Source organism: Rhincodon typus, chromosome 12 (genome assembly GCF_021869965.1).
Source record: "Rhincodon typus isolate 14 chromosome 12, sRhiTyp1.1, whole genome shotgun sequence".
Classification (NCBI taxonomy): domain Eukaryota; kingdom Metazoa; phylum Chordata; class Chondrichthyes; order Orectolobiformes; family Rhincodontidae; genus Rhincodon; species Rhincodon typus.
Window position 1 is genome coordinate 52,761,611 of NC_063343.1, and position 18,740 is coordinate 52,780,350.

General features: G+C 39.5%; 1 protein-coding gene across 3 annotated transcripts in view; it reads left to right on the plus strand.

The window, feature by feature from the left end:
* si:dkeyp-23e4.3 (rho GTPase-activating protein 7) overlaps window positions 1-18,740 on the plus strand; it is a 158,173-nt gene that overhangs the window by 11,884 nt on the left and 127,549 nt on the right. Inside the window, exon 1 of one of the 3 annotated variants that reach the window (XM_048603461.1) lies at window positions 3,441-3,498. The exons of 1 other annotated variant lie outside the window; for it this stretch is intronic. In XM_048603461.1, coding sequence (XP_048459418.1) covers window positions 3,462-3,498 — 37 coding nt within the window. In that variant the 5' untranslated portion in view covers window positions 3,441-3,461. Of the gene's footprint in view, window positions 1-3,440; window positions 3,499-3,530; window positions 3,602-18,740 lie in introns of those variants that run through there. One more of the 3 variants, XM_048603462.1, reaches the window with a different exon arrangement.

The window sequence follows — 18,740 nt, forward strand, 5'->3', positions numbered from 1 at the left end:
ATAGGAGCAGGAAGGCTGACGTTTCAGGCCTAGACCCTTCTTCAGAAAATAGGGTTAGGGTTAGGGTTAGGCTTCTGAAGAAGGGTCGAGGCCCGAAATGTCAGCCTTCCTGCTCCTCTGATGCTGCTTGGCCTGCTGTGTTCATCCAGCTCTACACTTTGTTATCTGAGATAATGAATGCATTGGTTGTCACTTTCCAAAAATCATTAGATTCAAGGAAGATTCCTTTAGATTGAAGAACAGTTAATGTAACTCCTTTATTCAAAAAAGGGGCAGAAAGCAGACCAGTTAGCTTAACATCTGTCAAATGGTAAATATTAGAAGCTATAACATATTATAAGGCACTTCGATAAATTCAAGATAATCAGGCAGGGCCAATGTGGTTTTGTCAAAGGAAAATCCTGATTAACTAATTTATTGGAGTTCTTTGAAGAAGTACTATGTGCTGTGGATAAAGGTAAATAGTAGATATATTGTACTTAGGTTTCCAGAAGACATATGGTAAAGGTGCTACATCAAAACATTATTATAGAAATTAAAAGCACATGGTGTAGGGCTAACATATTGGTACAGATAGAAGATTGGCTTGCCACCAGGAAGCAAAGAACAGGAATTAATAGGTATTTTTCAGGTTGGCAGATTGTCACAAGTGGAGTGTCACAGGGTTTGGTGCTGAGGCTCAACTTGTTACAATTTATTTGAATAGTCTGTTTGAAGGGACCAAAGGGATGGACTAAGTTTGCTGATGATACAAAGGTCGTAGGAAAGTGAGTTACAAAGAGGATATAAGGTGCCTACAACAGAATATAAATAGATTATATAAGTGGGCAAAGATCTGACAAATAGAAACAGAGAAAATGGGAGTAGGAGTAGGCCATTTGCCCCTTTGAACCTGCTCTACCATTTGTTATGATCATGGATCATCATCTAACTCAGTAGCCTGTTCCTGCATTTCCACCATATCCTTCGATCCCTCTAGTTCAAACTGTTACATCCAACTCCTTCTTGATAACATACAATGCCTTGGTCTCAACTGCTCTCTGTGGCCATGAATTCCACAGCTCACCACCCTCTAGCTGAAGACATTTCTCCTCATCTCAGTCCCAAATGGTCTACACCATATCCACAGGCTATGATTCGTGGTTCTGGGCTCCCTTTTAGGCACGAACATTCTTTCTGCATCGACCTTGTCTCATCCTGTTAGAACTTCATATGTTTCTGGGAAATCGCCATTACACCTCCTCCTCATTTTTCTGAACTCCAGCAAATATAATCATAACCAACTCAACGACTCCTGGTAAGTCAGTCCTACCATTCCTAGAAATCAGTCTTGTAAACTTTGGATGGACTCCATCTATAACAAGATATCCTTCCTCATATAAAGGAGACTAAAACTGCATGGAATATTCCAGGTGTGGCCTCACAAAGGCCCTGTAAAATTGCAGCATAGAGTTATGAGGCAAGAGTGTCTGCCCTTGATATTGTGGCAGCATTGGATTTGTATGGCATCAAGGACCATGGCAAAACTTGTTAATGAGAATCGGGGAATAAATCATTGCTGGTTGAAATCACACTTAGCAGAAAGGAAGGTGGTGAGGGTCAATCATTTCAGTTGCGTGACATCACGGAAATTCTCCAGTGTAGTGTCTTAGACTCAGTAATCTTCAGACGCTTCAACTTCCCTTCCCTTCATCAGAAGGTCAGAAGTGCAGATATTCATTGAAGTTTGCAAAATGTCCAGAACCATTTATTACTCCCCAGATGCTCAAGCAGCCTGCGTTCACATGCAGAAAGACTGCGACATCATCTTAACAGCACTGCGGGTGTACCTACGTACTGAGGACTGCAGCAGTTCAAAAAGCCAGTTTACCACCACCTTGCCTCAGGCAAGAAATGCTGGCTTTGCCAGTGATGCAATACATACACTGGAACGAATAAAAATCAAAGCATGCTGACAACACTCTTCTCCACCTCACCACCACCCCTCCTGACATAAGCGCTTTTGCTAAATTGTTAGATTCTTATCAAAAGGAGCAGAAATGTACTCCAATTAAACACTGGGAAGGCTGAAACCATTAACTCCATTCCTTAGCTATCAAAACCACTCCTTTGCCTGGCAGCAGGCCAAGCCAGAGATTGCTTAAAACCTTCATTTGAACATCCACGCTCATATCGCCAATGTTCTTTGTCAACGTTTGCATCATAATACTTCAATGAAGCACCTTGTATCAGCTCATTAATGTTAAGGACATTATATGGTTTTCATTGCTATCAGAAATCTATTAAAATGTTGAGGTTTGCAGCATAATGATTAAAAAGATGAGGAAACCTCATCTCATTATTCCTTGTTATCATCCTCACACCACAATTCCCTGAATAACAACAACATTCTAGTTTTTGTTCCCATACAGCATATATTGGTGACAAGGGAAAATATTCTCTCAATATTAACTAACAATTTGTGGACAACGGGATTTAATGGAAGGTCCCTTATCTTTAAAAAATTAAAGTTATGGACAGTGACAATACAGCTAATTCATTCAGTCTTAAATAGGGCCATAAAAAATCAGAAAATGCTGTAAATACTCAGCAAACAGCAACTGTGGAGTGAAAAATCAGAGTTCAAGTTGTTCAAATTGGAGCAGATTTCAGATTTCCAGCATCCACGGTATTACTGTTTTCTAATCAACCAATTCAGAGATGTTATTACACACCACTGGAACAAATAGGGCTTGAACCCAAGCCTCCTAGCTCAGAAGTAAAGATATTATCACTACATCACAAGAGCCCAACATCTCTAAAGGGGATTTATTTTCATCTCTGAAGGGGCCTGGTAAATCAGATGGGTTTTTACAACAATTGACGTAGCAGCCATCAGACTGGCTTTTTAGTCCAGGCTTTTGTTGAATTAGGCATCCACAGTGTTTTGCTTTTGACTTAATCAGGTGGCAAATTGTCTTAATTTAGCTTAAATGACCAAGTTAAATGATTTGACAGCTGACACACATCTAAATTAAATCTTGATGACAAGTAGCTATATTTCAAGATAAGTTATACTTTGTTAGACTTCTGCTTGGAATAAGATTGGTACAAATGCAATTAAAAATAACCCAGCTGACTGAATTATTCATTCAACAAATTAAAGAACAACTCAACAAGAACAAACATACACATGATGAGATAAAATTTCTGGTATTTTACAATCTGCAGATTAAGTCCAAACGTGTTCACTTATTTTAACAGACTGTATTGAATAAGAATTACTAGGGACAAGTTTTATTTAAATCAGAATTATGTATGAGAGGTGAACAGGAAGTGGTGTTACCCATTGTAATTCTATAAATGTAGAGTAAATGAGAAGGTGTTTGGCTCATCTAGTTGGAGCTATGCTGTGATCCTTTTGATGATTCTTGTTTACTGAAGCTTAAACAGGTGATTGTGTTAAATGAAAATTGAGCATAATGGGGACAGATACCAGTGATTTCAATGCCTTTGCAGGTAATAGCTGCATAGCAGCAGCTTCTAGTAACTGGTGAAGTTGTAGAAATTGAGCTTTTAAAGATGTGCCCATAATTGAGTTGGTTCTTGGTCAGTTGTTGGTGTAAGTATGAACTGTGTCTTGGGTTTACATATGAGTTTAAGGTTAATATTATGGTGTATTGTGTGGATATCACTCTTGCAACAAAATTATGGCAGATCTTTTATTCTACACCTTTTTGTCTGCCCATTTAAGAAAATATCTAATCCCAATTTTTGGTATGTCTTGTATTTACCAATCAAACCTGAAGATGACTTTTCAACTTATTGTCAATCAGTCATTTCCTAATTCCTTACACTTTGACCTTGTAAGGGTTAATGTGTGCCAAGTTCTTTTGAGTGTATGTGTAATCACAATCATTTTTCATGAGTTGACAGCAGGGTCAGTAGAAGGTGAGTTACACTGACAGCTGAAATGATGGGTTGTGTACCAAACTCTCCCTACCCCAAGGCACAAGCAGATGTGATTATTCATGAAGATATTAACATATCTCTTGAATCAACAGATTGTCTTGGTTTTCTAAACTGTAAGATGTTGACCATGTTGCCTCTGTTCTCACAACTTGAAGAGAAACTTACTTTTGTAATATACTGAATATGTGGAATGTGTCTTCTGTAAAAGTTGAGATGCTGTGATGATACACACATTTTAAACACTGTATGTGTCATTCCATTTGGTTTGGGTTAAGTTCTGTTTTGGTGTAACATGATGTAGTTCATCAATCAAACTAGGCATCAATAATGTTCAACATTTATCTTGTTCTACAGTGTAAAGATAAATTTTCTGTAAAATAAATATTAGGTTTTTTTTCTGTTAAAGAAACAGAAGTATTTAATTGGTATATAATGAAGAGTCATGGTACAGTAGAGTAGGTGTGATGACTATCATTATGGGCTTTCTGGCAACTTTATGTTTATCTAAAAAACATTAAACCTGCTTTTAAATGGAAATATTACTTTGTTTTGGTAAAATAGAACTCTGAAGCAAATGAAAATTTTCCTAGAAATAGGAAATAAAAACAATACCATAAAAGTACAACATGTCAAGTGGTATCAATGGTCAGTGAAATAATTAGTTTCAGGTTGATAACTTCTTTTATCTAATTTGACCATACCTTTCTCTGTTGCTTATGTGGCTTTGAATATGTTTTGTCAGGTGAAATATTTCTTGATCTCTTTTTGATTTCTGGAATGATTTTGAGGGCAGAATCTTTGTGAGATGTCTGGGATCTTGCCTGCTGCCTGAAGAGTTGGCAAGGGACCTGTACTGTTCCTTCTAGGGAAGCCCTGCTGAACCAGCAGTAAATCAGGCAGTAGCAAGTCCGCATGGGAGCCTTCTTCTGAAATCAAGACACTGGACCTAGTGAGAGCTGCCAGACAATCTGAGGTGAGCAATTCTTAATTTCTGAAGAAGTGTCTCGACCCGAAACGTCAGCCTTCCTGCTCCTCTGCTGCTTGGCCTGCTGTGTTCATCCAGCTCTACACCTTTGTTATCTCAGATTCTCCAGCATCGGCAGTTCCTACTATCTCTGAGCAATTCTTGTGCTTGAAATCCTGGAGGAAGACCTGACTACTGGTAGGAATGCACACTCGAGGGTCAAGAACGAAAGTAAGTGATTTTTGGTGAGGGATGTTCTGAAATTGGGAGGTAACAGGGGCCCGGAGCCCTTCGAAGCAAGGCAATGGTATGGCTCCTATAACCTGATATTCAGGCCTTAGATCAAACATTGAGTGGTCCCTTGATTGGCTTCTTCAGGGCCTCAATCGGTCAGTAGTTAAGAGGATCAAGAAATAGCATCCTGTCCAGAATCTCTCTTTGGACATAAAGGTAATGGGGTTTGATATCACCACCACCCTTTTGAAGTGCACTTTTCTTATCCAAGCTTGCCACCTTGAGCAGAAGATTCTGTCCACTGCAATCCTGTCACTGTAATAGGAGCAACCTGTCTCTATTAAAGATGGTGAGGCACAGTTACTAACCTGGACTCAGACTTGTAGTCTCTGGTGTAAGGTAGAAGGCTTTCCAAATAAAGTGGGGTGAATCCACTGAAGAATTTGAATATGGGTCGAGGGTTGTGATTGTTTGTTTGGCTAGATATATTCTCACTAAGAAACAATGGCAGAAGTACAGAAGCTGAATGTGTTTCCACCAGCTGAAATTTGTTGCATCAAATCTGTAACACAATCCACTCAGTCCAACAGCTCGATGTCACTATTTATGCTTCTCCATTTTTGATAACCATATCAGCATATCCTAGACTATTTATCTAGTTTCCCTTAAATTTCTTTCATGCTATTTGCTTTTAGTCCCATATTTTAACCAGCTTGAATGAAGAAGTTCCTCTTTTTAAATGTTTGTTTATATGTATGAATCTTTTGGGCTTGGGCCTACTCTGTGAAAATGTCTCCGACCATGCTATTGAATCTGATCATAAGGACTGAATTTTCATTGAGTCATTTCAACTCCATGCTGAATTCAGGAGCCCACTTGGCTGCTCCAAGGCGTTAGACCCATAATTTGGGTTCCACAAGCTTATGGAGGAGACATATATAGGATCTTTGAAAAATGGACTAATCTATATAGCTGTTTTGCTGTAGTTACTTAATTCTCTGGCCCTTTAAAACTGTGGGACAGTTTTAAGAGAGGCTGCAGGTATCAGTGAAAGATTAAAGCTGTTTGTTCATATTTAAGTGCTTCATACTTTCCGAAAGCTACAATGATCTTGAGTATCATAGTTTGACCACTTGAGGCTATTAAATGACTTGTTTGTGGCATATGAATAGAAGTTTAAAGTATGAGAAAGGACTTGTGATTTGCACTCCATTTTTGAGTGCCTTAACTGTAAAGTCTGCATGAGAAAATCAGCTTTAGAAGTTAGAATTGTTATTTAATCGCAACATAGCTCCTGAGCTCTGTACGAAGTGGATATTGGGTAATTTGGCAAATAAAGGGCAATCTGGGAAAGATGGGTTTGAGTGTTACAGGGTCTCGATCCTAATAGAGCACAAGACAAAGTCTCGGAGATCTGAATAAAAACTGAAAGAACTGTAGATGCTGTAAGTCAGAAACAAAAGCAGAAGTTGTGAAAAGCTCGGACAGTCTGGAAGCATCTGTGAAGGAAAAAAAAATTGGAGTTAATGTTTTGAGTCTGGTGACCTTTCCTCAAATGTTAAACCTAATTTTATTTTTCTTCACAGATGCTGCCAAACCAGCTGAGCATTTCCAGCAACTTCTGATTTTGTCCCAAAGATCTGAGCTAAGCCTTCTAAACAGCCAGTCTCCAGTTCTAATTCAAGATTTCCCTAATAACCTCCCTAGTCTATTTATGGCTGAGTGAAATTCTTGCAGGGGAGTTGAGGGTTACAGGGAAAATGCAGGAATGTGGACTTGAGTACTGTTGGATCAGCCATGATCCTATTGTTTGGTGAAATCAGCTCAAACAGTTGAATGGCCTAATCCTGTTCCTATTTCTTATGGTCTTTATGGCTTCTATGCTCCAATGACCTTAGTTAATGGGTTGACTGTATTCCACACCCTCTACCCTATTTACTGTCACTGAAGTGAATATTACCAGTTTTGAGGTCCTTTGTGATGGCATGGGCATGTTGTTTGAAATTTCCTCAATTCTGGGGAGGGGAACTTAGCCTTAATCTCTATAAGACACCCCTGAGTTTGCTTTCTTTTCTAGAGAAAAATGCCCTAGTGTCTTCCATCCTTCCTGATGGTTACAAGCTCTTGGCTCCAGTTTTGTCTTTAAATTGTTTGAATCTTCTCTAGTGGCTCTACATCCTTTTTGTAACACTGAGCAGAACTCCATGTAAGCTAACAAAGGTTCAGTACAAGTGTAACAAATCTTTTTTTTTAGTTTGTTCCTTGAAGTTATCCCAGTGCTATGTTTGCATGGGCTTAAAGTAAACTGCTTCTGTGCCCCCTCACTCCTCCTCATTGTACAACAAGGATGTGGTCTTATTCTCTGTACCAAATTGGAGCACAGATTGGACCCGAAAAAGGTCCAATACCAGTATGATTCCAGTTCAGTGTTTGATTGTGTAATGATATGTCTATCTAGTCTGCATTTACTTTAGTGTTTTCATTTTCTAGAATGATTCAGCATTGGGAGACTTCAGTAAAAGGATTGATTTTGGTGCTCACAGCTGAGAGATGTTTAAATTTAAATGCTTCAACCACTCAGGAACAAATGCCCCTGGTATAGTTTAAAACATTACTTTTTACCTTTTGCCACTTAATACTTTATGCTCTACATTTTTTGTACTCAATTCAGTTTTCAATCTACTGCTTGTGGCCTGACCTCTTCACCTCTGTAATCATGTCCTTCCTATGCAGTGGGTTTATGATGGTTGAGGGTAGGTGTATGCAGACCAAAGGAAGTTAAAGTGAATGTGACATCTTCTTAATAAGACACTAACGGTAGTGACAACACCACTGGCTGTTGCAATCCTAATCGCAGTAACCAGGTGCAGTGCATCTTTGAGAAGCTGGCCCAAGGCTTAAAACTCAGGGTGTAAATGAGGACATGAAAGGTGGACACCAAAGAGAAATAATGACAATGTGAAGAAGTAATAAAAGATAAGAGAATGACTTTATTGTGAATTTATGGAGTGTGTTATGAATCATTTTTTTTTTTTTTTTTTTTTTTGAAAGCAAGTAACTTTTAAAAAGGCAATATCCAGAATCTGCAGTAGGACATAGGAACCCCACAAGCTGAAAATGCACTGCAGATCCAACTGCATATAAAAAGACAGTTTTGATGCTTTTTTTTTGTTGAGATATTTGTATCTGAAAAATTTATGGGTCCAATCTGTATAGATTTGAAAAATTAAATGGGCTAAAGTAGCCTAAAAGAGTTGTTCAGATCATGTTTCTTAAAACAATACTTGTGGGGTGAACCATAATTACGGTTTTGTGTAATGAAAGAGGATTAGTTAATTACTTCATTGTGAAGGTGCTTCTCAATAGTGACCATGACATGGTTTAATTTCACACTCAGCTATAGAGAGGACTTTGTCAAAGACTGTTTGTTTTAAACTTTGAATAAAGAAAATTTTACCTAGCTCTGCTTGATTCTTTCTTAGTGTGCTGGCAAATTAGATTTAAGGGAGATGTCAGCAGAGGTCATAGCAGACATGTCAGGTGATATTTCCAAATACATACAACAGATACATTCCAACAAAAAGGAAAACATTCTAAGGAGAGGACATGCCATCTGTGGTTAACTAAAAGGGTTAAAGATAGTATCAAGCATATAAGTGTGCAAAGATAAGTGGCAGGTCAGAAAACTGGACAGTATGCTTCTTTAAAGAAGCCTAATGATTGATTAACAGGTTTAATGTGGGGAAAATAAAGTAGAAGCTGGCTAGAAATAAAGTTTTTCTACAATTACACTTAAAAATGTTAAAGTAAATTTTAGTCCTGTAGAAAGTGAGTATGGGGATTTAATGAGAAAGTAAGGAGATGACCGGCAAATTGAATGGCAATTTTGCATCATTCTTGTAGAAGTTACAAGTGCCCTCTTATTTACTAATTTGTATTTTTGAGTTGCCAAAAATAGCCACAATCACCAAGGATGTAATATTAAGCAAATTGTTAGAACTGCAGTCTGACAAGTCCCAAGTTCTCATCCTACTGTCTTAAAATAAGTGGTTAATGAGGCAGTTGATACTTTTGGTTTTAATTTTCCAAACTCCTGCACTCTGGGAAAGGTTCTAATATTGTAGAAAACACAATATAATTTTTTTTTAATTGAAAAGAGGAGAGTTTTTAAAAAAAACCCACAAATTAGTATGATCAAAAGGAAAATGTTGGAAACTATTATTAAAGATAGGACGTCATGTTGAGGTTACACAGGACACAGGCCTCTTTTGGACTACTGTGTCCTGTTCTGGTCACTATATTGTAGGATGGACATAATTCAGCTAGAGAGGGTTCAGAAGAGATATACCAGGACTTTGCTGGGTATGGAAGGTTTGAGTTACAAAGATAGGCTGGGACTTTATTCACTTGTGCATAGGAGGTTGAAGGGTGACTTTATAGAAGTATATAAAATCATGAGGGCTACAGATAGGATTCGTGGCAGGTGTCTTTTCCCTAGGGTTGGGGATCTCAAGATGAGGGGGCATACTTCTAAGGTGAGAGATGGGATTTTAAAAAAGACATGAGGTAAACTGTTTACACAGAGGGTGGCTCACATGGAATGAACTTCGTGAGGAAGTGGTGGATGTGGGCACAATTACATTTTAAAAAAACACTCTCCCAGTACACTAAGAATAGGAAAAGTTTGAAAGGATATGGACCAGGAGCAGACAGGTGGTATTAGTTAAATTTGGGATTATGTTTGGCATGGATTGGTCAGACTGAACGGTCTATTTCCATGCTATATGACTCTATTATAGTGGGGCACTTTTTAAAAACGGCCCAGTCAACACTTTTTTTTTGTGAAGAGATTATTTAACTAATTTATTGGATGACTTTGAGGAAGTAACATACTGTAGATAAAGGGGAACCTGTGCATATTTTGTACATGGATAGCCAGAAGGTATTTGATAAGGTGTCACTGACTATGGAAAGTGAAGGCTCCTGGTGTGGGGATAACATTGGCAGGCGTAGAAGATTGGCTCAGAGATGGGTATAAATAGATCGCTTTCTGTTTGGCACCATATAACAAATGGTGTGCCTGAGGACTCGGTGCTGGGACCTTAACTATTATGAATTATGAGTTGTTTATTGATACAGTGAAGTGTTTTGTTGCCACAATTTGGTGCCATTTTGAGTTAGAAAAAGAATAAAAAGAAATTACAGTCAGAGTTCACTTTCTGTACAAGGGGCCTTCCAACATCCATCCAGGGATTCTGCAAGGTGTTCTGGGCCTCTGCCTGTGTTTCAGGCCTGTCGCGGTCAGGAGCTGATACACCACCACAGACAATGACCTGCCAAGTCCATGCTTCCGACTTACTCCAGCCAGAGTCCTTGCACCAGGCACCACCACCTCCACAGCCGAACTCGTGTCTTAGATGAAGGTACCAAAAGTGTGGTGGTTTAAATTGTCTGTCTGACAAAATGGTTGACAGATAAGTGGTGCAGAGGACTTGGGATGTACAAAGGAATGTGAATCTTTGTAAGTGAGGTGGGCAAAAGCTAAGTCTGAGTTTGATCTATTGTTGCATGTACCGAGAAACTGTTGTTTTGCACACTATACAGGCAGATCATACCATACAAGTACATCAGGGTAGCAGAACAGAGTGCAGAAAACCATGTAACAGCCATAGAGAAGGTGCTGAGAAAGATCAAAATTAACATTTGAGAGGTCCATTCAAAAGATGGGACAATGGAGTATTATAGGAAAAAGAATTCATTCTTCCTTTTGAGCAGGAACTATTTTTAAAAAGTGTTATCTAAATGGTGAGATTGCAGAAGTCTCATGCAGAGGAATCTGGATGTCATGTATGAATTTTCAAAAAGGTACAACAAATCATTCAAAGCAAATGTTATTCTTTTGAACAGAATAGAATATAAAAGAAGAGGTTTGCTCCAGTTAATCAGGGTATTGAGACCATATCTAGCACAGTGTGTAGTATTGGTCACCTTTTATTTAAGGAAGGATGCAAATATATTGGAAGCTATTCAGAGAACATATACAATACAAATTCCAGCTGGCTTTAAGGAAATGTTCAACATGCTAGGCTTTCATCTGCTGGAGTGTAGAAGTGCAAGAGGTGACTTAAGTGAAAGTGATCAGATCCTGCAGGATCTTAACAAAAGCTGTAGAAAAGTTTTTGGGTTTTTTCCCTGTTGTAGGAGAATCTCTAGATTTCTTTTTTATTTTATAGAACCTCTACAGTGTGGAAACAGGCCCTTCGGCCCAACAAGTCCACCCTGACACTTGGAGCATCCCACCCAGACCCAACCCGTATAACCCACCCAAGCTACACATCCCTGAACACTACGGATGATTTAACATGGCTAATCCACCTAGCCTGCACATCTTGACTGTGGGAGGAAACCGGAACACCCGGAGGAAATCCATGCAGACACGGGGAGAATGTGCAAACTCGACACAGACAGTCGCCCGAGGGTGGAATCAAAATCCGATCCCTGGCGCTCTGAGGCTGCAGTGCTAACCACTGAGCCACCGTGCTGCCCAAATTTGGGAGATTGGTCTGGGAGTCCATTTTGGGGTCATTCATTTAAGACAGGTGAGAATTTGAGAGTCAAGTCTTTAGATCTCTCTTCCACAAAAGGGTGGTGGAAGTGGAGATTTGGATATTTTTAAGTCTGATGTAGAGAGATTTTTGATACAAAAGGTTATTGAGGCATAGGTGGCAATGTGAAGAAATGAGAAGCCACAATCTTATTAAATGGCAGAGTGAATTTGTAGGGACAAAGTGGTTACCTTCTCCATGTTTAATTAGATATCCTATCTGCAATAAAAGACCATTTGAGTGTTGCAGCATGTTAATTCCAACTGCCCTGTCTATGCCCCTCCATTTTCTACATATCAATCATGTCTCTTTTAAGCCTTCTCTGTTCTAAGGAAAACACCCCCAAGTTTACCTGTTTGTAACTAAAACTTTCTAGCCAAGACAACATCCTGTTAAATCTCCTTTGCCCCCTCTCCTGTGCTATCACGTCCCTCTTGTAATGTAATGTGGTTTTCAGAACTGCACATAATACTCCAGCTGTGGACTAACCAATAACCTCCCTGCTCTTTAAACTCTGCCTTGGCTAATAATGGTAGTATCCCACATGCTGCCTTAACCACTCCATCTACCTGTCCTGACATGCAGACCAAGGTTCCTTTTGATCCTTTGTTTTACCCAGGGTCCTACTGTTTTTCCTTGTGTGTCCTGCCTAAGTGTATCACTTCACATTGGAGTTGAATTCCACTTCTCACTGATCAGCCCATCTATATCCACTTGTAATCTAAGGTTATCCTCACACTTTACCACTCCTCCAATTTTTTTGTATCATTCACAAACTTATTGATCAATCTTTCTACGTTTCGAGTCTAAATTGTTCGTAATGATCACAAACATCAAGGACCACAACACTGATTCTGTTGTTTGTCATTTCATATCAACAATTTGGATGAAAATATGAAGTGTGGTTGGTGAGTGTACAGTTAACACCAAAATTGGTATATTGAACAACAAATGAGGTTATCTTGGTACAGAGAGATCTTGATCAGATAAGCCATTAGGCTGAGGTTTGGCAGATGGAGCTTAATTTAGATAAATGCAAGGTGTTGCGTTTGGTAAGACAAACAAAGACAGGATTTAGACAGTTAATGGTAAGGCCTTGGGGAGTATTGCTGAACAAAGAGACCCAGAAGTGCATAATCTTTTGAAAGTGGCGTTGCATGTAGACAGGGTGGTGAAGATGGTGTTTGGTATGCTTGCCTTCATTGGTCAGAGCATTGAGCATAGGTATTAGGATATTGTGGTGTGGCTGTAGAAGACATTGCTGAGGCCACTTTTGGAGAGCTGTGCACAATTTCAGGTCACCCTCCCCCAGGAAGGATGTTCTTAAAATAGAAAGGATATGGAAAAAACTTTCAAGGATGTTACTGGGACTGGAAGGTTTGAGTTATAACGAGATAACAAGGTGTAGAGCTGGATGAACACAGCAGGCCAGGCAGCATCAGAGGAGCAGGAAGGCTGACGTTTTGGGTCTGGACCCTTCTTCAGAGAGTTATAAGGATAAGCTGGGACTTTTTCTCTGGAGTACTGGAGACTGAGGGATGACCCTTTAGAGGGGCATAGACAAGGTGGATAGGCAAGGTCTTTTGCTCAGTGTAGGGAAGCCAAAAACTAGAGGGCATAGGTTTAAGGTGAGAGGGGAAAGATCTAAAAAGGACTTGAGGGGCAAGTTTTTCACACAGGGTGGTGTACATATGGAATATGCTGCCAGTGGAAGTGGTAGATGCAGTTACTTACAACATTTTTTAAAAGACATCTGGACAGGTACATAAATAGGAGAGTTTTAGAGGGATATGGACCAAATGCAGGCAAACGAGACAAGTTTGGGATACCTACTCGGCATGGACATGTTGGACTGAAGACATTCTTTCCATGTTGTCTGACACTAAGGCACTATGACTCTATGATCCCTGTGGAACCCCACTGGACACTGGCTTCCGGTCACCAACCCCCTCTGCTTCCTGTCACTCAGCCACTTTTGGATTCAATTAATCAAATTTTACACCCATGGGCTCTTATCTCTGCCAGTAGTCTCCCATGCAGGGCTATATCAAAAGCATTGCTGAAGTCCAAATAGGCTGCCAAATGCATTGGCCTAATCTACACACCTGGTGACTCTTTTGTTTGGAAAAAGTAAATCCACTTAGTCAGACGTGACCTCCCCACCACTGAGTTTAGACTGACTGGCGTATAGATTCCTGGTTTATCCCTTGCTCCCTACTTGAATAATAATACCACATTGGCTGTCCTGTGGGAACTCAGTCCTGTGATTTCCTCTCTTGCCTCACTTGTAGCCTGGGATAGCTTTCATCTGGCCCTAGAAGTTGATCTACTTTTAAACCTGCCAGACCACTCAGAACCTCATTGTTATGCCAATTTAAATATATCAGTCTCTCCCTGCTATATATGCCCACATTGTCTCCCTGTCTAGTGAACATTAGTCATTTAGAACTCTGCCTACATTCTCCTGCTCCAAGCACAAATTACCACCATGGTCCTTAATTATCATCATAGAATCATAAAATCCCTACAGTGTGGAAACAGGCCCTTCGGCCCAACAAATCCACACTGCCCCTTGGAGAATCCCACCCAGACCCATCCCCCTATAACCCACTGTGGACCATATTCTTTCTCTAGTGATCCTTAATGTTTTGTAAAATAACTTCAGATTTTTGTTTTTTTTTAAATCTGCCTTTGTTCTTTCTTGTCCCCTCTTTGCTCTCCTAACCTCTGCAAGCTTTCCCCTTGCATTTTTGTACTCCTCGGCCTCTGCTGTTTTAAGTTCTCTCTTCCTTAAACCTTTTTATATTCCCCTCTTTATCCAATCCTGAACATCCTTTGATATCCAGGGTTCAGAGGATTTGTTAGCAAGTCTTTGATCACATTTATAAAAAAAAACTGTTTCCTCTCTCCTCTGTGCAAATGATACCTGATTCTCACTTAAAATCTGCCTTTCCAAAGTTTAAACTTTGATTTTAGGCCCATCTTGACCTTTCCCATAACAACTTTGAATCTTGTCCTCCTTTTTTTCCAAAATTCCTTGGGAATAGTTGTTTTAATGACTTCCTTTTTAATCACTTTCGGTATCTAAAGTCAGCACCCAGCCCAAGGCCATAAACTTGAGGGGAAGGGTCCTATGGCAGTGTGATAATGTGTCCCTCCCTCTGAGCCAGTCAGGCCGGGTTCAAGTCTCACCTGTTCATGCTATTTTGGCATGTCTCAATGGAGTTTCTCGATATACCCTGAAGTTAGTTAAGTCAAACTTGTGTAACCTGATCCTCATTTTAATGTCTGAAAAGGAATAGAACTCAAATTTAAAGACAGAATCTGTTTTGAAGTTTAGGATCTGTATTCCAAATAGAATTTGATCATGTCTCTACATGATTGAATGTCACTTTGTTGCTTTGGAATTCCAAACCCTTTGCAATAAATGTTTAATATTCATGTGTTCTCTGATTTTAAGCGAACCTTCTGCAAGTGGGTGTAATTGGGGGCCATCCATTGGTCCTTCTTATGTTACTTTGCAAAATGTAATTATGTAAATTCATCTTAGTTTGTCCACTGTTCTTGGTGCAATTGTGAAACAAATAGAATTGACTTCTTAAACTCTGGGAAATAGGCATGCTGGGATAGACCATTCTGCTTTTGAATATCTCATCTGTCCTCCTCCTGAGTTGTTTCCAATGAAATTTCATTTCCTCCTTGCATAGTCTCCGACTATCCATGCAGCTGTATAAAGGAAGTGTGTGTTTACTTGCTGAAATAGTTGAAGTCTTCACTGAGGCACAGCCAGCAAGTGGTATGCACATTTTAAGGAGCAGTTAGTCAGGCCAACAGCTGAGAAGCACAAATAGAATCTGAGAAAAGGGTGCACACAGCCTACTGTGTGGGAGAACTAACATTATGGAAACGGTTTTTGAAAGTAGAAAATTATCTGAAGAAGTACTGTCAGAATAATGTCAACATGAGGCACTCTTTTTTTTTCCTTTTTTTTTAAAAAGGTGGCAAAGTAGCAATAAGGACTTGAGACTGAAAATCAAAATATTTATAAATTTGGGGGAGTATAAATGAATTCATTTCAATTATGGCTGTGGAGTACTTTTCAGTATTGAATATAAATGACAATTTAAACAAAAAAAAGCTAATTCCTATTTAACAACAGTGCAATGAGCTACCATTTCCTATTTGCAGACAGCACTTGTGTGTTAGACAAGATTATATCCTGGGTATAATCAAATTTACCAATTCTATCTTATTCCCTGCAATGAAGGTGCCTACTTTGCAACACAGGTTCTTATTACATACTGTTATAATGTTAGAAAAATATTCTTCCTCCATTTCAATCCTGAATAATACTTTTGATTTCATTTGTTATAATGAGGTTTCACTGCAAGTTATTACTTCAGTCCTTTTTTTTTTGAAATTAAGGTCTGTTTCCTGATGCTATTAAAGATTGAAAGTTAAATCAAAAATTGTGCTTTGATAGGAAAGCTACATCTGGGCAATGAAGTTCTAAATACGCTGTGCCCAGCATGGTAGCAGGGTTCTCCGTCCAAGTTGTTCAAAGAATTCAACGTACCTGGAAATCTCCTTAAGGAAATAATCATGTCCCTTTTTGCAAATCAAGTTTCTTGTATGTTTAAACAGAAATTGCTTCAGAGGGCAACCCTGTACATATTGAAGCCGCGCAGCATTGTGCTGATGACCAGCAACTTAACCAAACGTTGTTCAATAAATATAGAAGTTTATATACATGCATGTTGTATGCTTGCCAATGTCTAAAGAGGCCTCCTTGGGGAGAATCAGATTTCTACTTCCTCACTATTGTTCTCACGGTTCTGTAAATGCAAACAGAGCAGCACTGCTGTTTTATTCAATGTATCCTTGCCCATTTAATTCTCATTTTTCCAGCCCTCTGCACAGAAGTAAACACATGGAATGTATAAAAGTATCCTGTATGTTTATAATGCACCAATTTTTAAAAAAAATGCACTATAACTCTTTCAGATCGTAAATGCTGTGAGCATTTTGAAATGTAGTAATTGGTTCTGCACAAGATAAATTGTGAAGTCCATTGTTCAGTTCCATAAAATGAGACCTTTGTGTGCCAGCATACCTTTTCCCTTTCCACCCTGTATAGTTGTAGACCATTATTTTCATGTAGATGAGTAGGTATAGGTACACCATGTGACAAATGATCAGAGCAGTTGCAGCAAATTCTCAAAGGGGAGCACGAACAGCTGGAGATCAAGGTACACATTTGATACAAATGACCCAGGTAGAAAAAGGGATGAGGTCCTGTGCAGTGAATATAGAGAGTTAAACATGGTAGCAATCTCTGGATTACTCCCGGTGCCACATGCTACTGAGAGTAGAAATAAAAGGGTAGGGTCGAGGAGCTGATGCAGGGGGCAGGGACTCAGATTTTTGGGTCATTGGGATCTCTTTTGGAGTAGAAGTTTTATTTTTTTAAATCCATTTTTCTAATTAACTTGTTCGTTTGGCGATGTTATTACAAATATCTGGAGCAGATAGAATTTGAACCAGGGTCTCTTGACCAGGGGTGAGGATACTACCACTGTGGCAGAAGAGGGCCCCCTGGAGCAGAAGTGACCTGTGCAACACATCCCTCTTGTACCTGAAGTGGAGGGGGACTAATAGCTGGCAGAGAGATTTGCTAGGGCTTCTCTGGAGAGTTTAAACTAATTCTGCAGAGGGCGGGACCGTAAACAGTAGTGAGATGAGAAGGTTGAAGCTGGTACAGAAGCTAGAGCAAGTTAAATAAACAAGGCAGGCAGGAGCATGTCAAAGAATGAGAGAACACTGTTTTAAAAAACCAATCTATTTCAATGCAAGAGGCCTGATGTGTAAGGCAACAAACTCGGCATGGATGGGAACATGGCACTGGGATATCACAGCTATTACAGAAACAAGGCTGAGCTTCCATTCCTGTCCCTCCCTCGATGTTCTGGGGTATAGATTCTGTAGGAAGGATGAAAGGGAAATGGTATTTTAATCAACAAAAACATTATGGCAGCACTTGGCTTTACTGGACAATCCCTGGGGAATATCTATGTGGGTGGAACTGAGAAATAAGGGGTGATCATTTTGATGGGATTATACAGAAGGCCCTCCAATAGTCTGGGAAATTGAGCAAAAATGTAGGGAGATCACAGCTGTAAAAATAATAAGGTTGTAATAAAGGGAATTTTAACTTTCTAAATGTAGACTGGGACTGCCATAATGTTAAGGGTTTGGATAGGAAGGAATTTGTGTATTAAGAAAACCTTTTTCTTAATCAGTATGTAGATTGCCATAGAAGACAAGGTGCAAAACTTGATCTCATCTCCCGATAAGGCAAAGCAAGTGACTGACTGGAGGAGCTTTTTGGGAACACTGACCATAACTGTTTTAAAAAGTAATTGAATTATGGAAAAGGATAGACCTGGTCAACAAGTAAAATTCTATATGTGGGGTAAGGCTGATTTTTGTTGATGGTATTAGACAGGAACTTTTGAAAGTTGATTGGTAGAGGCCATTTGCAGGTAAAGAGACACCTGGCAAGTGGGAGGCTTTCAAAAGTGAGATAACAGGTTCAGGGACAGCATGCTCCTGTTAGTATGAAGGGCAAAGCTGGCAAGAGTAGAGACCAATAGATGACTGTAGATATTGAGGCTCTAGTAAAGAAAAAGGAGGTATGTGGTCAAGTGTAGAAGGCTGGGATCCAGTGAATCCCTTGGAGCATAGGGGAAGTAGAAGTACATTTTAAGAGGGAAATCAGGAGGGCAAAAAGGGGACACAGATGAACTTTGGCAGAGAAGGTTAAGGAGAATCCTAAGAGAATCTCTTAGGATTCTCAAGTATAAGGGCAAAACAGCAACTAGAGAGAGAATAGGACCTCTTAAAGGCCAACAAGGCCATCTGTTTGGAACCACAGGTGATGAATGAGTTCCTAAATGAATGTTTTATGTCACTGCTTACTGTAGAGA